General features: G+C 35.2%; 1 protein-coding gene across 1 annotated transcript in view; it reads right to left on the bottom strand.

Moving 5' to 3' along the window:
* Nucleotides 1–636: 636 nt before the first annotated feature.
* Nucleotides 637–22,437, bottom strand: part of DUS2 (dihydrouridine synthase 2) — a 28,750-nt gene continuing 6,949 nt past the window's right edge. The window contains exons 6-16 of the mRNA XM_075510580.1: nucleotides 22,045–22,105; nucleotides 18,365–18,412; nucleotides 14,940–15,005; nucleotides 11,399–11,469; nucleotides 10,802–10,888; nucleotides 8,274–8,442; nucleotides 7,196–7,317; nucleotides 4,343–4,483; nucleotides 3,035–3,122; nucleotides 2,326–2,399; nucleotides 637–1,121 (exon numbers count right to left, since the gene is read on the bottom strand). Coding sequence (XP_075366695.1) covers nucleotides 884–1,121; nucleotides 2,326–2,399; nucleotides 3,035–3,122; nucleotides 4,343–4,483; nucleotides 7,196–7,317; nucleotides 8,274–8,442; nucleotides 10,802–10,888; nucleotides 11,399–11,469; nucleotides 14,940–15,005; nucleotides 18,365–18,412; nucleotides 22,045–22,105 — 1,165 coding nt within the window. The 3' untranslated portion in view covers nucleotides 637–883. The remainder of the gene's footprint in view (nucleotides 1,122–2,325; nucleotides 2,400–3,034; nucleotides 3,123–4,342; nucleotides 4,484–7,195; nucleotides 7,318–8,273; nucleotides 8,443–10,801; nucleotides 10,889–11,398; nucleotides 11,470–14,939; nucleotides 15,006–18,364; nucleotides 18,413–22,044; nucleotides 22,106–22,437) is intronic.

Consider the following 22,437-nt stretch of genomic DNA (forward strand, 5'->3'; position numbering starts at 1 on the left):
TGATGATGGCAAACTACGAAAAGAACATGTGCCTTTGATTAAGACCACCAGTATCACTAACAGATAAATACTGAGGCAAACTAGGTTACATTTCAAGAACAAACACATAAGGCCATATTTGGATGCCCATTATTGCAAGTAATATACATGTAGACATTTACTGGAACTTCCAAGTTCAAAAGAACAAAACAGCTCGAAGTGCCTTCATCCAACAAATTCATGGCTACCAGGCTTAGCTCCAATTCCTTATTGGAAAGGCACAATTGTAATACCTAAGACCAGGAAAGGATGGTCTTATTATCGTATTTCTGGAGGATAAAATGTAGCAGAAACTATGAAAGAAGAATGTTATTTTCATGCTTAGTGTTATAAATTCTCACAAAAAAAAACCCTTTTTCTTGATATATGACAGGCATAAATAAAGCTTGCGAGACATGCATAAAACTCATTTGACAAAACCATGTCTACTTAGCTACTAATATTTTCCTACATTAATTTTTCTGATTAATTACATAGTTCCATAATGAATCCATCTGCTTATGGATGATGTATTCATACATCTCTTACCAAACTGTAGACTTCTTAAAAATAAACAAAAAGTAATAAAACCAAAGACAGAATTGCTTTGAAAATATCTAATATTTTAAAAAATTTATTATTTGGGATAATCTTCTCAATGTTCTTTAAAATCAAGTTGCTAATTTATCCTGTTTGAAAGGCACCATAGGGAGAGTGAGTGGTGAACATTAACCATCTCATTGCCATTTTTCACAACTGGGAAATTTATCTGTCTCTGAGAGAATCCAAATTAAATGTGAACAGCAAGATATACAAATAGGAGCTAATTTGTAGCTGCATAGGTGTGGAACCTCTAATTTCCATGCTATCGTGGTATCTTAGGCACATTCATGTCAGAAGTTTCTTCAATAAAATTAGCTTTTTTACGGGAAGGCTCAGCAAGATCTTCTCCATGGTCTCCATTATTCAAGTGCTCCCGGTCTTCCCTCTTGCGTTTGTTAATCAGGTAATTTTCTCCCTCACACAGCTTTCCTTCTTGGATACCCAATGTTCTCAGGCAGACAATAGCTGCAGCCTGTTCTGCTAGTTTCTTTGACTTGTCCCTGAAGAGCAAGCAGACAGAGCACAGGTAAAAGTAGAAACTGAAGTCTCTACACTGCCAAAAGACAATCAATTTCCTGTCTCTGATACAACATCATGAAATAAACAGCATTGGTAGTCATCTCACCGCAGAAGACCAAAATAGGTCAGTTCCAGAAATTATTTGAATCTTGCTAGGTGACAGTGTTGGTGCATCACTCCTGATGTAATATTCCTAGAACAATCTGCTTCTATCAGGTCTTGTGTCTCACACACTTTTCATTTCAAAGGTATGAAGTCAACATGTGTTTGGCCCAAGTAGTTGCAATCCTCAGAAAGTTAACATTTACAAATATCATCACTAAACAAAACCGAGTTTTGAAGGATCACTTTTTTGAAAGACACTTAGGCCCGAATATAATCACTGATAGGTGTACAAATTCATTGATGGTGACAAAAGCAGGAACTGTTCCATAATAATGATAATTCTGTCATTTCCGAGAGGGACTGCAGATTACACATTCGTGAAATTCAATATTTGAAAACATTTTCTTCTCCAAGTTTCATATCAGCTGAGCTTAACTTCCTAAAGTCTCTGAACAGGAATGCTGCAAACACCAGTAACTGTTGTGTGTGTTTGTCCTCTTTAAAATGTTCAATGCTGAGCTCTAGCTTTGCAGTTAAATCAAGTTCAACGTAGGTGCAAATGCCTGAAGTCAACTCCAGTATTAATAGATGATTGTATAAAATACCGTCGTGAAACTTCAGAGCAGCCCTGGATGTAACTGTTGATTAACTGTGATCTCTGAGAAGCCACTAAACAGCCCTCTGCTTCACTGTATATAGACACTTAATCCTGACTTGTTATTGAGAATGGACCTGCTGTAGTGGCTGAAGACACTACCTCCTCCAGCATTCCCCTCTGCCTCCCTTGGTCAGTTTCTGAATTCTTCACAGACACAACTGAACCGGGTCACCTATTTGCTCCCCTTCCAATACAATTTGTGGACTAAAGTACTAAGTGAATTAAATCTGTAACAGTTTACTTTATTATGGTAAAGCTTACTTCCTCTTGTCACATTCAATTATCAGAAATTTTTAATCCTTTCTCTCTTCCAGAGGTAGCTTTACAAGGTAGCTTTTAGGAATACCCTTTCATTGCAAGTTTTAAGCAACATTTCAGAAACAATTACAATACAGCTGCAACAAACATTAAGGGTAGCTTACCACAGAGTTGATCTGTATTTTTGCTCAGCTACTGTCACTACTGAACAGAACAATCTATCCACTGGCCTTTGAACCTAGAGAAAAAAAGAATTAAAAGGGAGAGGGGTGTCAAAAAAGTAATGTCATTTACAGAACAAACAACATTGTCAAGGTTCCTTGTTATTCTTGTCTTTACACCACAATCAAGTAACACCTTTAAAATTACTGTAATTCACACCACAAACTTAACTTTGCATATTTCAGATTAAAAAATAAGAAGAAATTGTCCAAACTGCAAATATTTTTGCTTTACCAAAAAAAAAAAAAAAATCAATGTCCCCAACCAATCAAGCAGTTGCTCCTGTCCAGTATAGTTCCTGCCTAGAACAGTGTGCAACAACAGAGAAAACATTCTGAATCCAAAATTCTTTACTTAACAGAAGTAGTAAAATAAAGTCGGTCAAGGACTCCTATGTAATGACCTGTAGTTACAGCAACTTCTTTCACACATGAATAAAAACCAGACTGAAGGTCTGACTTTTAAATTTTTATTTTCTAATAAAATAAGCTGCTATTTTCATACATATATGGATTACCATTTCTGAAGCTGCTTACTCAAGAGCTATGCCAGACTGGGAAGCTGAATTTCTCACTACCTTGAGTCCTAAAATACTTAAGTTCATAGACAAGGCAGAGGAAGAGGTCTGAAAGGGTTTCTTCACTGACTCACAGTTTCATAAACAGGCTGAGGATGCTTTTCTTTCCTACACCATTCCAGAAGATACATTTTTGGAGTAATCTGTGGTGGATATTCTCGCCTAGGCAGAAAAATTTGTGGTCAACAACAGTGCACAGAGTTTACTTACTAAACAGATCTATTTTAACACAGATAGTGCTGCTTATTATATTACTTCTACCAGTTATTCTTTGTGGTTTAATTTTACAGCTCAAATTATGGGAAAAACGTTGCTTCCTTATTAGATAATTCAAGTAATATGTCTGACATAACATCTAGAATGAAATCTAAACTTTTCTATTAATTCTTCCCAAACATTCACATCTAGTAATACAACTAGAGAAAAGATACTTACCAGAAAGGAGTAACTAAATATACAACACAGAACAGAGATACAGTTTGGCATTGCTTATTATAAGCAACAATATAAGATTAAACACTAGAAGAAAGAAAAGAAGCTGCTTCTGTTATGAGACAGTAGAGTTATCAAATAAAAAAGGGTAGGAAAGGTAGGCATTGATTCAGTTACTGACATGGAATTACAGCCCCTTGTACTTGGAAGAAAAAAAGAGATGCTGTAAAACCACTGTATTCAGTCCTCAGGGAGTCAGGTAATATACCCTGTAAATATTAAAGCATTATGACTGGATTTGAGGAGCATTTTATATCACACTCTACTTGAGCTGTTTGATAGACTTAATAGCAAACATAGCAAAAATAGCAAACACGGGTATAACATGGAAAGTAACAGCAGTTCTATAGGTTTCACAGGTTATAGTCGAAGGTTACTTAAAATAATATTGTGCATAACTCCATGAATTAGTTTTTCAAGGAATACCTTATGAGTGGAACATATTTAGAAGACTGCAGATAAGCACACGTTATCTGCTCAGAAAAGAGTATTATGAAATTTGTGCAGGACTTTTTATAGAAAAACTATTGTGTTTTAGTTAAATTTCACCAGAAATAACTGAACTCTATATCTTTGTATACTCACATTCTTCTACGTACAGATGTTCGGATTTTTTTTTTTAAAATCACTCAGCACTTTTAGTAAGTTAACTGAGAGAGTTAAGCAGTCTCAGGAAGCCTGGAACTAAAGAACATCTTACAACATCCAAATAGCACAGGAAGAGTGGTGATGATAGTGATTATGTAATGATGTACACAAATTGCTTCATAAAAATTCACCCAGTAAATGCTGTTATGCAAATTGTTATTTTCAAAACACTGTAAGGCATTGTCAGATTCAGTTTTTATTTACAGACGCAAGATAATGAAAACCTTAACTTGCATACTTACTTGTCAAATCTAACAGCCATTTTTATTACATCTGGATCTTCCATTTGGTCATCTTCATCTTGTGTCTTAGTTTCTAATGTTTTCTTTGCTTCAAAAATAGCTGTTGTTTCTTCATAGAAGTCAGCCATTTCAAAGACCTCACTATTCAAACAGAATGCCTTTGTATTAGAGATAAGCTTATACATTTTTGTATCACATTATGATAGAGAAAAGTATGTATAGAAATCAATTGTGTTTAAATAGAGTATATATGTACAGAGAATCACATGAAAGTGTGGCTGTGTTCTCCACAGTGACATTATACTGTTTCTCTTTCAATTTTTATCAGATGCTGTTGAGCTACAAAGTAGAAAAAGAATGTTCTCATTTCCAGCACTATATATTCAATTTGCAGCCTGGAAGTCCAGGCAGAATCAATCAGAAATACAGGTCCTGCAGTGTTCAAGTTACTAGATCAATCATAACTTGCAGGTGAATTAATCAGCAAAGAATTAATCAGCAAAGAATGTCTCCGAGCTGCTGCATCAGCTCCACAAGGGCAATGTGAATGAAAAGTAGGAAACAGATTCTTCTTCTAATTTTAGTATTTAAAAATACTATAAGCAATAAACACTATAACATCCAAATACCTCAAAATCTCAGGTTTTCTGGCTTCAGAGCATTATTCACAAGCCCCAATACATGGGAGGAAGCAACCAGGATTTGGGTCAAAGGCAAGAGCCTCAAATCCTTTTAAATTTCAGATGCATAGCAGGTGGCATCTACTTTGAAAAACTGAGACTATTCATTTTCTGCAGATAACAACAACAATAAAACCTGCAGCATAAGAAAACTTTTATTTTCTGACTGTTATGAGAATGCTTATTGGTATGAGGCTATGCAATGACAACATGAATTCTGGCCACAAAGCCATCTCCAATGCCCTAAGTGGAAAAGCAATGAAGCTGAATAATGCTAACTGATGCTTCTAAGCGAAGAGAACTTATTATGTACTGTTATGCAAATTTTTTTGTCTGAAATGCAGCAGCCTGCTCTCTTGCATGCAGTATTTGGGTTAAAATCTCAAATGGCCATAACATGCCATCACCACCAGGAGGCAGCAGTATTAAGTAACATTTTTGTCTGAAGATGTGTAAGTGCATTTTAAATAACTGAATGTTCTTCAGTTACCTGGACATTAACCGGGCTGTTTAGAACAGTGGTTAAAAGACTTTGAATCTGCTGATAGAAAGCAGTTTTATAAATTTTCAAGGGGCTCTGTGTCTGTCCCTCTCATGCACACACACTGCTTCAGCCAGTTTTGACATTGGTATTGCATCACACATACAAAAACTGATTATGTTCAATTTTGGAAGCCCCTAAAGAATTGTTAGGCATAGGACATAAACCCAAAAGTTTAACACTAGATCTCTATCCAGTGTTTATGTGTATAAACTGTGACTCTTCTAATTACCAATTTAAAGGCTTGACTCTTACTTACAATTTCTTTTCTTTACATACTATGCATTACTATTCATTCAGTAGAGACCACCACCACCCTTTTGGCTAAGATTTATTTGAAGCTGCAAAAGATTGTTCCAGTTTCAATCTATACTATATCTCTTTTAACCAAATTGGAAAACTATAAGTAAAATAGTAAGTTACTATACTAAAAATTGTTCAACTATTTACATTGCAAAAGTGAAAAGTAACTTGCAAAGTGTAAATGTTGTTCATGGATTCCACTGCTCCTTATGATTAATGAAGGCTATCTCCTTTTATATATAACTTGTATTGTAATGTAATAATCGTGGACAGCAGCATTTAGAGAGCTGAAATTGGTAAACTGCAATAAACTGGCAAAAGGATTGCAGGCATTTCCATTCATTTTAAACATGAACAGAATGCTGATTAGGGCTTGCTAGAAAACAGTAACTCCATTTGCAAAATATTTCAAAGCTTTCAACATTTCTATCCATTTTCATACATGTAAGATAACAAACAGTTTCACACTGTTTATTTTATAAAAACAAAGAGACTCTCTTCCCCTCCATTCCATCAGAAGGATAATTATGGCACACAACATGGATATGACACATGCAAGCTCAGACCTTTATTTTATTCAGTTTGGGATGGGTCCAAACTTGGGATGGGTCCTAACCTGAATTCCCCTCCATTTTGTGTAAATTCTTTAATCACATGTCTATTTCATGGTTCCTCTCAAATTTTCCTTCTTCCTTTTCTGTCTCCCCCTTTGAGAAATTTCATCCAGACTGTTTCAGATGTCCAAGACGAAGAGATTCATTAAAGCTACTATATTTCCTCAAGAAGATTGTCATTGTTCATTACCATATTTCAGGTATGAAAAGCAGCACAAAAGAAATACATTTAAGTATCATATAGGCAACCTTCATACATTGTTTTGAGTTTCTCTCTAAGTGCTCATTTAAAACAAACCTCTTGTCATAAAAATTCCAGTAACATTAAAAACCCCACATGCAAAAGGAAAAGTTAAAATAAATATCTCTGGAAGAAGACAAGCTCCACACTATTGACCTCCAGACTACCACTACAGAATGCTGAAACTTTTCTTAGTCAGTTAATGCAAATATTGGATAAATGCCCGTCACTCAGTGAAGCACCACTCAAATTAGTGTGTCGAATATATAGACAGTCTTAGGGTTAATGCTTTAACACCTGAGCATAGAGGAAACCTGGAAAAGTTTACTGTATTAATCCACAACTCATTAACGGGATTCCCCCCCCCCCCCAACTTCTTCTGAAGGCATGAAATGCCAGGCAGTGCTACAGACAGAGAAGTGGTTTGCAAGTTTGACAGAGAATACAATTCCTATTTCTGAAGTACATGCTTACCAGATCTCCTGTGTGGACTGCGCAGCATGCAGCTTCTTACCCTGAGTAGTTTCCAACTGTTCTCTTAACATCTGACACAAACAGTATTTTGTGTTGGTATAGTGATTATCATATCTCACTGCCTGGAAGAGAGAGACCAAGTATATAAAAACATACCAAACAAATTTATCTTATATAATGGTCATGTCTCTTGATGAATTTCAAAATCCTTTTTGAAAGGCAAACCACAATGTACAGTTTTCTCAATAACATATTCGAAACTACTCATGAATGTGAGTATAATCTGATTATTTTGGCATGCTTCCATGAACAGAAGTTCAACTTATTCATATACTTATGAAGAAAGACTTGACCAGTTTACATAACTGGCTAGCAATGCAGTGATATTTTAGTAAGTAACTAGTTAATGGCAGTCCAAATTTTAAAAAAAACAAACAAATTTTGAATGGATGACATGATCAAAGCCACAGATTTCTGATTAATTTCCTATTAAATCATTAAAATTGTGTATTTTGAATAATAGATAAAACTTTATAGATGACTCAGCTAATGGAGCTATAGATATACAGCATTACTTTATTGGCAAATCATTCCCTTTGCTTCCCTGCGGTTAAAAATTCTTGACAATGTTTGTGAAAAGCAATTAATTTCTAAAAATGAATCTAGCAGTAACTCAGTATTTAATATTCCTTCAGTTTTCTGTTCAATATTATTTGTACTACTGTAGCATCAAGAGAGTTGGCCTACATATCATTAGCTTTTCATATTCCTAGACATTTTTAGATAGCCTTGTAGGCCTCATAAATGTTCCCAAGAAACTAGGACTAAAAAGCATGGTACCTAATAAAAGAATGATCAGGAAAAACTGTTTTCTGAATACAGATTTCTGAATTTTTTTTTTCTGAACAAAATAAAACAGAGGAAGCAGTGGTTGATTTGCAAGACTTATGTCATAGGCAGTATGTTAAAATACTGCCCGGAGCCTAAGTCTTTGAAATTAAGAGGAATTAAAATAGTGTAGTAAGATTTGGATTAACAATTCTAAACAATGTTAACTACAGTCTTCCAAAAAACATACATATTTGATGTAATCTTGCATGACTTCCTTCAAGGGGAAAAGACCCTCTTTTCTGAAGATAGATGGGTTCCACATGGCAGCACGAGCTATCATTACTGATGAGGCAGCTGTTGCTTTCTGGAAGGTCTCAATGTCCATATATTCTTTGATGAAGTCATGAGATCCTCCACTAAAAATTAACATCATTGTTATAATCATGAAAGTTTTATGTGATATTACTTGTACTTTAACACAGCCTTGTATTTTCAATATGATATTACATTATTAATGGTGGCAGAGTCTATCTAGGATATTATCCTAAATCTAAGAGAATAAATGGGTCAGAGTATTAGCAATGGCTCATTAAAACACTGATTATATATAATATTTTTAATTATTCTAACTTCTTCTATCTTATTCTATCTTCTCTTAAAAATAGAAGACTGTTTTCATGAAGAAAGAATATAGTTTGTATTTTACACAAACTGTGTGCTTTACAACAGTTCTGAATGGATAAGGCTCACAAAGAATCAATTCCATGTTGTTTGAAAAATGATACCTTGTAATTGCTAGTTCTGCAACCTTCAGCTGTATACAAACTGTGTTGGCACAACTGATACTGAAAACAAGCTAAATATGGACAGCATCATTCCATTTTCACTCTGGCCTTAACATATGGAGAGTAACTACAAGTCATACTTCCAGATCAGTCACAAAGCACTTTAAAGACAGTTGCACTGCTTCTATTGTACTACCTCTGCTTTCAAGTCAGCAAGTCAGACGTTTTAATAAGCAAAAAGAACACTTAAAACACCTTTTCCTTCTCTTAAAGTTTCCCTTCACATTTTTAAAATGTAAAATAAAATTTGGACTTTTGAACTATAAAGTAAGAGTAGGATCTTTATCCCTTCAAAAGTAAAAACACTCAAATTCAAATAAAAACTAGAGAACAATAAATTACTTTAAAATCAGACATTTATCTTGAGAACAGAGCACAAGCAAGCTTCCTGCACTTACGAAAGATTATTCCATAAACAGTACCATTCTAGAAATCATAGTATCAATTCAAGTTTTCTTGCCTTTTTTTAGCACTAATCTAGTTCCTTTTATTCATTCCTGTATATTTCCTGACCAAGCTTGAGGTACAAGCCATTAAAATTCTCAAAATACTAGCCAAATAAGTTACAGCAGGGATCAAGTACCATGGATCAAATATATTTAATAAGCAGGATTCCAAGTTGCACATTTACATTTCTTTAGAGAGAATCACTAAGTTTCACTAAGTGGATTTAAAACAAAGAGCATACCCTTTTCAGAGAAACCATTAAAAAATAGGATTGTTAAGGTCAGTTCAGTATGTTGGGACACTTGCAAAGAAGTAAACTGATACAGGGATTAGTTAGAAGCAATTTATCAACAATAAACCTCTGATATTTTTATATCCGAATTGCACACTTCTACAGCATAGAAAGTTCTCAGAGCTGACATTTCTGTGACATGCATAAAATTTAAGAAAAATTGTTAGCCTCATCTTTTATCTAGGCAAACAAAGGCTTCATGGCAATGCACAATGTGAATTTTGCTTGGCTTTTTAATTCCAAGTTGTTTAAAAAATTATTCTGAAAACTAGAAAGGGAGTGAATCACTGAAAAGTAGATCAACAAAGATTATCAGTATGGAATATTTCCTTTGTCCAGTACAGAAACAGGTTTTCTAACTGCAAAAACTGTGACTTTCAATGTATTTTCTACATAGAAATGTGAACAGGAAAACAGTTCTCAAATTCCTGATCCAAGTATATGGTTTGCAGAGATGCAGCTTTTCCATGAAAACTCAAGATCAATGAAGAGATAACTTCATTTAAGGACACTGCTTCTCTGGCCAAGGATATTCTACTGCCACTTATAAAGAGGTGAAACATCTGAAGATATTGGCCAGGCAGAGCAGATACAATTCAGGACAGTTTGATACTCTTCATTACCTCCAAAATTGCTCTTAAAACTTACCTGTTTGTAGCTAAACTTTTCTAAGGCTGAGTTTCTTATTTTACTGTCACAGAGTTACTGAAGGATCTATCAATACAAGCAGACAGATTCAGTGGGATTGTGTCTGTATGTCTGGAGACTAAGGAGGTCTTACGGAAAACATGAGGCCACAGAATGTAACACTGTTCCTGAGCAGGGGGACAGGTGATCTCTAGTGTGCAAGTGTCCAAGATACACAGTGGTACAGTTATAACCAGTCACTGCACAGGGCTTAAAAGCATAGAGAATTCAACTGCTGGATGCAATCAGAAACAACTTGTAAATGGTAGATTGTGACACACAAAGCAATACTTTTTGAAAAATACATGGAATTTTTAAACTAAAAACTGAGGTATGGTGATATTTCATACAGCCAACTTCTGTCCCTGCTACCTCTATTCAGATTTGATCTTTGGTAACAGGTAATACTGTATTTGCCCTACATGAAGGATCTTCTTCCTGCACTTGCAAATCTTAAGTTAGGTACAGGCATCTTGCAGTAATGAACTAATTAGTCCAACTTACTTTGCTATTACTGGAATGGAGACTGCTTCAGATATGGCTTTGATCACATCACAGTGGACAGGGTGCTGAGGCCTCTCCTCCTTCTTCCTTTCCAACAAACAAAAAAAGACAAGACCAAAGATTTCCTATGGAATTCGTAGATATCTGAATCACAGCAGACATGCCTCAAGGATTACTGGGACATATTTATTTCTGCTTATTTACTTTATATATTTGATGTAATTTTCTTTTTTTCTTTTTTTTTAAACAAAAGAGAATTATTTCATATCAAATACATTTTAAAACATTGTTACTGTAATTCCATATCCACATAAGCAGCATTTTTTAGATACAGAGTATGCAAGATAATTTTAGTTTTATTTGGTCTTTGAGACAAAAACTTTAGAAAAATAGCAGCAAGTGGTTCAATTCCCTAATCACTGGCCTGATTTTCTACACCACCGATTTAGTTAACAGTTGAAATCAGAACCACGTATTTCATGTAGAGTATACTCTAGTCATATCTTACTGTGCTACAGTCACCAGCAAACTAAAACAAACAAACAAACAAACAAACAAAAAAAACCCCTAAATCTCTCTTGCCTAAAATCGATTTACCTTCCATGGACTGCAATGGCAGCAATACCAGTTTTTTCTATTCTCTTTACCAGATTCACAGTATCCTCAATCTGAGGGGTAAGAGAGAATGACATGATTTTAGTTCAAAGAAAAAGGAATAACTATCATGTGATCATTGTACAAACAAATGTTGGAAGTCTTTTCTTTCATCAAGAGGGATATGATTCTTGTATTTCAACAGTAACTCCCAACATGCATAACCATTTAATAGATACTTCAATTAAAGAACTACATATTATGGCAAAAAAGAGAATCCACTTTCAATACTTCCTGGAAACTATAGATTGCAAACCTTCTCAAACCAGGTAACACAATACTCTGTAGTAGGAAAATATTTTCCAACAGATTTTTAGATTGTCATTTGAAAATGATACAAAACACTTGATTAGCAAGTCCTCTCTAACAACTACTCTGTACATTGTAATTAAAATGTATCTTAAATAAGAGGATGCCTTCTGAAATCAACATAACGTGCAATCACACATCTATAAATATTCCTCTCAGATGTGTATTAAAAAAGTTAACTAGTATATAAAAAATTCTACTGCTATTTGTACATGACCAGTGAATCAAAAAATACAGGGGGAAAAAAGGGAAGCTCCCAGTGTATCTTCAAAGAGGTGAGATGCTGTTAAAAGGCAGAAAGAAATTTGGCACACTGTCGGATTAGCCTGTCTTATGCAGCTTTGGGGAAAGGGAGAATGAAAAAAGATTAAAAAAAGATAAGGCCAATTTTCTTTTCAAAAGCTGGAGAATAATCTGTGGCTCATCACAAAAATAGCACATTCAGTCTTTGAAAAATGCAACATCTACCAGCTGTCATGGACATAGAGACAGAAGCTCACCTGCTGTTCTGATGGATGACATGTTATGGCAAAAGCAGCTTGAAACAAAAAGGAAGAGGCTCTAGGATAGTTGTAGAAAATAAAAAGAAGAGGTGCCAGTTCTTTGATTTAACACTTCAGTACATCAAAACCAAAATGATCTTACACGGAATTACTGATTCTTTTCACACAGGCTTCATTTGTTCATGTAATCATTTTAAGTGCACATGTAAGTGACTTTTGAACAATAGCTAGCTCAGTTACAGTTCATCTATCCACAGAAATATCTATCCAGGTCATATGCAATCATGGTATCTAGGCAGGTAATTAAATACACATTTGCAAAATAATCAGTCATTAAAAGATAAGGCACATCATCTCCTGGAGGTTTAAGAATATGTAGGGAATTCAACTGAAAAAAAAAAAAATCCAGGAAGGAAAGTACATCAGCTGTAAAAAAAGAAAAAAGAACCTATGTATTTTTACTACATTCTTAATAGTTAAATTTTACAAAAATACTGACAAAACAAAATGTAACAGCTTTAGCAATATAACAGCCTTACCACAATTTCTTTGAAATGAATGATTGTACCCAAGAATCTATCCAGGAAAAAGTAATTCTAATTGCAATGAAGATGTTGCTTCTGAGAAGGAAGGTTATGAACCTCTTTGTATAAGCTAGCAATTTCAGTGCTTCAATCTATCAAAGAGTTTCTAAAAAGGCTGCAGAGTTGTTTTTATTTCACGTATCATTTGTAGTATTTATTGCTGTCACTGCACGTACAGTAAATCAGGAGTCAAGTACTGCGAAATTTCCTTGCAGTGTAGAATATGAGTAGTTTATAGACAACAAGCAGTTTCTTTTGTAAACACAATTTCATTAGTGAAATCTTCATTGTTAACATGAATGTTGGAAGTTGGAAAAGTAACATTAGGGCTTGGTCTTCCCCTCTTGAAGTTTAAACTTCAAGCAGACTGTCAAGTAATTCAAAGTTCATCACACTGTGCTCATGTACACATGATATTACTCTCAGTCAATTCCACATCTGGCAGTCGTCTTCTAAAATAAGAGTGCATTGTTCCTTTTTATTTTCATTTAGTGCTTATCCACCAGCAAAAGCTTTGGGATTAACTCAGTGGGTTACAATAAACAGACTAAAATACTTTTTTAATAGAAGTATCCACATTTGGAGTTCAATGGAATAAAACCATGTGTAGACATCTAATGTTTCGTATTTTCTTGACTTTTTAAATTAGAGAGGAGAAACAGTTTGGCATCTGATGTGAGCAGCCAGAAAGGCGACCTGGTTGGAAGGGGAAAATTACTGAACAGAAGAAAATATCTTCTGAAAAATACTGAGAGAGAAAATGCCTCTCAGCCTGAAAACCGTTAGCCTGGGAACTAGGCCTGTGAACCAGAAGCATCCCTGAAAGTACAGCTGGGTACCTAGAAACCAGCGACATCCTGAGATACCGTTGATAATTGCAAAACCAAGGAACCGCACCAGCAACTTATCATCTGAAAAGGTAAAAAATAGTCTGGAAAAAGGGGAAAACATCCTGAGAAAGAATGAATCTGTATCTGCCACTGGCTGTTCTAACTACAAGAACAGGAAAACAGTCTGGAAAAAATAAAAATTGGTCTGAAAGAACAGAAAACAATCATCTATTGGCTGCCCCAGGTGAAAAACAGGAATTAACAGCATCTACTGGCTGCTCGAGTGGTGGTGTCCTACACCCTTCTTGTGTCTCTATGACATAAACATGACTTAATTTTTATCCAAAATGGAGCTTCTCTCTCTCTCTGAGAACTTCCCATGCTGCACATAGTTTTCCTTTTCCTACACAGGTTGAACTCTCCGCATGAACTTTCTATGAGAACTTGGACTCCTGCCAGGGATGCCTGGCTGACTCCAAAGTCCATGACACAGATCATCTTTGGAGTGAGTCTCTGTCTGTTATTTTATTGGTCCCTCCTGGGCCTACTTTCGGGGTTGGTTCAGTTTGTCTTCCTACTTCTGGGATGGCTGGGTCCCTTTCTGGGATCAGTTTGTCCTGAGATGGTTCCATCTGAGATGGTTTGGCCCCCTTGTGAGATCTGTCTAATGCACTTAATACCAGTGAACTTGATACTGTGAGCATACATATATATATGCATATAAGTAATCTACCATAAGTATATCTGCTGTTATATCATTGATAAGTTTGCTTCACTAGTGATAAGTTTGTAGTAACTTGTAATAGTACAGACCCACATGGTTGTTGCTGTTATTGATTGTTGCTATAATTAATTTCTGCCTTATTAATCATTGCTGTTACACTATTGATTGTCGCTACTAATAATTTGTAATAGCTTGATATAGATATATCTATATCTAGCTTTATTAATCATAGGTATATTTGCTACAGTGATTTTTGTGGTATTTGTGGTAATCTTGGTAATTTAGAGGATAAAAGCCTCTGTGTCCTTGTGTTTCATGGAATCCAATGAACCCACAGTCACGATCTCTATAGACCCACAGGTCAGATAACCCTTCAGGTAGTGACAGCATCCCCAACAGAAATTATAATTCCAAGTGCTATTTCACAATAACAAGTCTAAAATGCCAATATATTAGAATGCCATATATTCTAATTAATTTTAAATCACAAAATTAAACAACTAAACACATTAGCATAATGATTTCTGTTCTTACTGAGGGCAAAATGCGGATTTTGCAGGTTACTGGTTTACAAATCCCTTTAACAAGGGTAGTCAGTATCTGGGGAAAAAAAAAAAAAGACAAAACCATGATTACAACAGTGACATTAATAAAGCTCTCCTCCTTTCTCTCTTGAAGATACAAAGAAATTAGAACAATGTAACACTAGTTACTGTTCCTCTATAAAGAATCTTACATGCTAGATGAACACATGCAGTCTGTAATTCAGTATAACATTTCATCTGATAGATACACAAACCTATTTCTAGTCTAAGCCATTTTTATTTCCACTTCTTTTTTGATTTTAACTGGACTTTTACAGAGCAATTAACTGCTGCTGGAGTTTCAATACTGCTTTTAATATGAGGTGACCAGTATACTCTGACCATTTCAAAATAAAGTACAAAGGTTTTCCATTTTCATGCAACTGTTTTCACAGTCTTCTTATATTTGAGTTGTGAGTTTCTTATGGAAACTAAATGTAAGTATTCCCTAAAAAGAGGTGGTTTGTTTTTTTTTTTTAAGGAAGAAAGCTTTCAAAATGGAAAAAAATGAGAGGAAAATATCAAGCAACATCATTGTATCTTCTAAAAGAAAACAAAAATTGTAAACTGAATTCCACGCTTAACACAAAGCGTATTTTATTCATTAAAACAAACTCAGAATAAGCAGACAAATGAGCAGCAGTTAGTTTAACCATTTAAGAACTGAGCTACGGAAAGAATCTCCTTTTCACAGGCTGAATTTAAGTCCAACATACCATACTTAAAGGGGCCATGTAATGGCCTATACATGTTTAAATCACTGTATGACTATACAATAAATGGTATCAGAAATCCAATAGCTCTCTAAATAAAAGAGTGGAAACCAGCCGACCCTGACTGTTACTAGAAAAATACTTGGTTTTCAACTTTTTTTTTTTGAGATACTATCATGCATGTTATTCTGAGTACACTTCCCTTGTATAAAATGGCTGGTAAATGATTTGTTTCAGAGTTGTGTATGCTATGAAACTTGAATTTTGTTTAATGTTACTGTACTTATTAGGTTCCCAATACAGAGATGAGCTGTTATAGCTAGCACTCACAAGTCCTTAGAACAGCTGGCAAGTAATTAGCGTCACCTTGCACTGTCTACTCAAATCTTTCCTCAGTAGTGTTCTCTCAAAGAAAACAGTAAGATCCAAGAATATGATATAAAACCCCTCTCAAGTATTTTTAATTTGTATTATTTTTTGCATATAAATAAAACTGAAATTACAACATTTTCCAAACACCATCACAATAATACTTTTCCTACAATGGCACCATAAGCAGACCTTGTAAGTTTTCAGTGTCAGCCTCCTTAAGGATTCCAATATAAAAAGTGCAGGATTTGGTTCTTAATCACATGGAAAGCTTGATTTGGAGCTGTAATTTCAGATGTCTTTTGCAGGCTATAAGTTTACTTATCCCTTTGCAGTTGGCTAAGAGTAATTTTCATGCCTAAGATTTTGCTGCCTATTAACATCTTAAATTGAAAAGAACAATTCCAAATTTTTGAACATCAAGTTTCCTGCTCTTCTGAAGATGAAAACAAAATGTAATGGTTGTAGAGGGGAAGGGAAGCTGTTAGCAATCCTATTTAAAACTGCCTCTCATTCTTATGAGAAACATTTTTGCCAGATTTACTTCTAGCCTGTCAAATATTTTTCTCTCAATTCCCACTCCTAAAAGTTTTTCTTTCAGCCTTCATCACCTCATGCTTCATAAATTACAATTTAATTCTGGACTGTATCACCCACCTTACCTAATTCATGGAACATTCGTGGAACGTAATTCATGGAACCACATTCATGGAACACAAGGCCTATATATAGGCCTCAAAAAATTCTGGTTCTGGTTCCAGTTCTGTTGCCTGTATTGTTAGCTGACTTTCTGCAGATAACAACACTTATCTGACTCTGCTTTCTCTTTTGAAAAATTGAGACTGATACCAACCTTCTCTAAAAATGTTTTGAGATCAAGACTGGATCACTTGTACTTTTGCTTTTCCCATCAGCTAATGAAAGAGAGAGTAATAGGTCCAGTCTATTCCATTTAAACTCTTGCTTTGGCACAATTAATAATGCTTCCAGTTGCTGAATAGTCAGTTTATACAGCTTGGCTAACACCATAGCTCTTGACACCAAGAGATTTTTACATTTGGCAAAAGGCTAACACTCCATCATGGTTACAATTTTGATGACATGCCCTTCCAATGGCATGTCCTCAGATAATGAAATAAATGAGGCAGAACAACCTGTTTTCACATCTGAGCTTACAAAGAATAGTAACTATGCAATGCATCAGCTTGTTGAAACTGTAGAAGTCCTACTAGCCTGCAAAGCTGAATGGTGTTATTACAATAAGAGGAATGATTTACAAAAGACTGACTCAACATCCATTTTAGAAGGAAAAGGCATGAACTGCAGGGATCAGAAAGAGACTGGCTATCATTCAGGAAAAGAGTTATGCAGATGAGCAAAGAGAGTCTGGACTCTTCAAAAGACTGACCTGCATCAAAGAACCCTTAAAACAAATAACACTCAAAAGCCACATGGAAAAAGGCAGAAAAATGCTTTTGGTATTTTTGTTTTGTCCAGATCTGCATACTTTTGATAGCACAAGAACCAAAGAATAACTACCTTGAAACATTTGCCACTGTGTACCACGATTCAGTTATTAGTGAGAGGTGAACTGTAAACTAGAATTGCCCTCAGGAGCTCTGAAGGATATAGTGAAGGACTAAAAGCTAAGGGGAAGCAAGACAAAGTTCACAGTCAACTCACCTGAACTATGAAGAATCATGTCTTTAAACAGAAAGAAAATAAAGTAACTATATGCTAAGAACAGTCCTGGAAACCCAAAGCAATGTCTGGACTCTGTTTAATTTCAAGAAGCTTAGAAGTTCTCTGGGGAGTGGGGGGGAATAAAGTATATATATGAAACATATTACATATCTACCTATATTACATACAGATAGATGTGTATATATATCTTTTTCATATAGGTTCATACAGGGTTTTATAGATATAAAGGAATATATATACACATAAATATATACATACATATGTATGAACCTTTTTCATACTGGTTCACATAGGGTTTTATATAGATTTACATACATATGCACGTAAAACTCCTCTCTCTGCAAATATAGCACCACATTGTGAAAGTTTTAAAACTGAAAAGGAAGAAGGTAACAATTTTATAGTCCAGACAATGACAAGGAGAACTAAATCAGTATTATTTATCCATAACCTTAATTTCAGTATTCAAAATTGATTATTCCACTCTAGCTTTTACAAATTTGTCTTCTAGGCATTCATTCCTGCTTCCAGTAGAGCACAGTACATAATATTTTCCAAGGCAGTTCAAAACCCACGAGGTGATACTTACAGACTCTATTTTGTCAGGATCAGATAGCAGTGCTGCTCCCATACCTCCCTGGGAAAATATACAGAAACTGTTACACGCTAGGCAAACACATTTTTCAACTCAATTATTTTGCCTAATAGCAGACCACAGCAAAAATACAATGTTATTTTAAGAAGGAAAAAAAAAAAAAAAAAAAAAAGGAGAAAATGGCAAAGTCTAAAATGCAGGAGCATTAGCAAACACTTTGGTGAAACACATTTCCTAGAACCGTATCAGAATAATTAAGCACTAATTCAGGGCAACAACTTGCTCCCATTACTTTATGGAGCAGACAGGATTTCAAAAAGCCATTTTTAGCAACCATAATAATCTGGTTTCTACTCATTAAGTGACAGCTGAACAGATTTATTGTTTTAACATTCTATACCACATTTGAGATGTCTCGATACCAGTAGTCTCTGTCTACACACTACATTTAGAAAAACAGGCTAAGACAAATTAAGTGGCTGTATTGAACACAAATTATGAATACTTTAACAATTTAATATTTTAGCTGTTCTTTCTGCACTATCTCTTCTGCATACATAGACCTAGAGGCCAATAGGTAGACATAAGTTCAAAATTGTATGAACTTTTTTGACCCAGAACTACTGTCAGAGAATAACCATTCACCAGCATTTGTGGCCAGCAAATCAAGGGAGGTGATTCTGCCCCTCTACTCCGTGCTGGTGAGACGCCCCCGGAGTACTGCATTTAGCTCTGGAGCCCTCAGCACAGGAAAGACATGGACCTGTTGGAGTGGGTCCAGAGGAGGGCCACAAAAATGATCAGAGGGCAGAAGCACCTCTCCTATGAAGAAAGGCTGAGAGAGTTGGGGTTGTTCAGCCTGGAGAAGGCTCCAGGGAGACCTTATAGCAGCCTTCCAGTACCTGAAGGGGGCTTATAAGAAAGATGGGGACAGACTTTTTAGCAGGACCTGTTGTGATAGGACAAGGGGTAATGGTTTGAAACTAAAAGAGGGTAGATTTAGACTAGATACAAGGAAGAAATTTTTTACAATGAGGGTGGTGAAACACTAGAACAGGTTGCCCAGAGAGGTGGTAGATACCCCATCCCCGGAAACATTCAAGGTCAGGCTGGATGGGGCTCTGAGCAACCTGATCTAGGTGAAGATGTCCCTGCTTATTGCAGGGGGGTTGGACTAGATGACCTTTAAAGGTCCCTTCCAAGCCAAACCATTCTGTGACTCTATGATTTGAATTTTTGATCTTTCATCCTAGTACAGGGTGGATGTTTTGGTGTTTTGTTCTTAATTATGATTCTGTGGAAGGATAAAATAGTCTTCCATGTAGCTAGTTATAATACTAGATAGAAGAAATATACTAATAGAAGAAAGTAATAAAGGCTAAAGAAAACATTACTGGAAATATCATCAGACCATTATGAATTTAGTGACATGTCCTCAACATGACTACAGTTCCTTGGTAATACCACTTTATCTCAAAAGCCATCTGGCAGAAAAACAGAGGAAGTTCAGAAACAACAGAATCTAAATACATAAATAAAAAGGCTCCAGAACAGGGGAGATTAAAATTTGAGTTTAAAAGAACATGAAATATTTATTTTCACCATACCTCACTTACCTTGTCATTTTCATAAGTTATCATTGAAACAAAAAAGTTCATGGGATTAAAACAGAAAAAACCCAGAAACGTATGTGGGTAAAATTATTAACAAGTTAGATGGAATGTATTAGAAGAATTTAAGTAATTATTCTTCAGAGTGCAAGCCAACCTACAAAACTAAGAAGTAGTGAAACAGAAAATCTCCCTATAAATTGATCCATCCTATGCCTTTCTTGCACCATCACCTAGTACTTTCAACATTGACCATTGTCAGATCCAGGCTGAAACACTATGAACTGTTAAATGAAGATACTAGATACCTGAAAGGTGTCCAACATTCTTACACACCTCACATGCTCCAAAGGAAAAGCAATCTTTGTGATGGAAAAACATCAGTCCTCTCTTACATACTCTGTGTACAGTCATTACGGCCCTTTGGTTGTTCTGTTCCAAAACTCCATGATGTAGTCTGTCTTTTTATTTCTTTAAGGTGATGTGGTCTAAAATAAACCCTTTTCCTTTTCAAGTAGTTTTATCAAAAGACATGTTCCATTAAAGGAAAATAAATCAATTTGGACAAAGCATTCTTTTCTCTTTGCTGAAAAACTGAGAAAGGAGGACGATATACTTATGTGGAGTAGGGTCTGTACAATGTCATGGCATCATGCAAGGTACAGGCATGTTTGGCAGTGTCAGCTTTGGCCCTTAGTATTCCCCATTTTAACAAAATTGCTTTCATGCAACAGATCTCATTTCAACTGGCCATGTATTTATGCATCAGATACAATAAACTGCCACAGAATTTTTTTTTTCTACTGTGTGTGTGTGTGTGGGGGGGAGTTTTACTTGGTCCACAGGCAACTTGGTTTGACAACAGAAAATATATAATGCTAGGAATTAGGGGAGATTTCAAGTTACCATTCAGATTTGTGCTCTTGCTTTAGTAAAAGGCCAGTAAAAAGCTTTCAGATGTAAAGACAGGTAACACAGAATTAGGAAGTGAAACTACTGCCTATGTGGATATGTTGATTTTCTGTTTAAAGGATGAAGCGCTTCACATGACAGAGAACTTACTCCAAATGCTAAAAATGCCAATACTACAAAGACTAGAGGACAAGAAGTTTAAATGAAACAGCTAGGCTTCTTCCCTGGAACGATGTTTTAAGTATTCTAAGTTGAAGTGCTTTTTCTTTGACAATAAGTGCAAAATTTCTCTTATCTATGCTGCATGAACATCTGACATCAAAATGGAGCTCCATGCTCTAATTCATTGATACTTCATCTATACACTAACTGGCTTAACAGTGCTAACAAACAGTTTGACTACTCTGTTTTAGCCACCAATGACAGAGGACTAGTTTAGTATTGTGCTTACCTAAAAAATTCAAGTTTTAACTGATCCATCCTCCTCCCACTTAAAACTGACCAATAATTGAACTCAGCATTGCTAAGTAGCGAATGTTTACTTGCTCAGATGACAAACGGTCATTCCTATTTTTTCTAAGGCTAAACAGAACATATTTCACTCATTCAACAAACTAGTGACCTCAGGAAAACAAAACAAAAAAAAGCAACCCACTTTATTGTATCCTGCCTTACAGAATTTACTTTTAAGTGCAAGATACAACATAGCCTGTCAGAATTTTCAGAATTTTAAATAACTTTAGTGTTAATTTTGTACAACAATACAATTTAACAACCTCACTACATTTTTCACAATATTCAGTGGTTGTCTTGCCAGAAAATACAATCACCACTTGCTCAGTGGTACGAGTCCACACTAACCTAAGCTTACAAACTTCATATATGTCTACCCACTTAAGGATATGGTATGTTTAATTACATGACCAAACCTATTCTTAAGTGAGATTTCTAATAGACTATGTCATTTTACTGCATTAGGGCCATGACACCTTCAAGACTCTTTTGTTTATTGCAAAAAAATAAACTCAAGTTTGTCTGCATGAAAATTTTACTGCTTGAATTTGTTCAGCTCAGAAAAACAGAACAGGTATTCCACACTCCACACCTCTAAGAAAGAAAAAGCTTATTTAAGAGTAATCAAAATCCACTTGCCTTAGTAGAATATTCTTTTGGGCATCCCATGTTGATATCAATACCAGCTACATCACTCTCTCTGAAAGAGAAGAAAGAAACAATTAAAATATTTTTCAGCATATTAGAACAAGAATCAGGAAATAGACATCTTTCCAGAGAACTTTTTCCATCATCATTAAGGCTTAAATGAGAATTTAAGGTTAAGTTTTTATTTGAACTTCTGAATTTCTAGCTTCTCGCTTATATAAGTTACATATTTATTTTGACAGCGGTCTGAAGATCAGTCTGTCCACAGGCTTCAATGACCAGTGTTGTGAAGAAGCTGCAAATACTCATCTTAAATATGTTTATATAGGATTAAGTATATATAAGTATATCCACCACTAAATTCACCACTGTCACTAAAACAAG

The sequence above is a fragment of the Mycteria americana genome, chromosome 8 (assembly GCF_035582795.1).
Source record: "Mycteria americana isolate JAX WOST 10 ecotype Jacksonville Zoo and Gardens chromosome 8, USCA_MyAme_1.0, whole genome shotgun sequence".
Classification (NCBI taxonomy): domain Eukaryota; kingdom Metazoa; phylum Chordata; class Aves; order Ciconiiformes; family Ciconiidae; genus Mycteria; species Mycteria americana.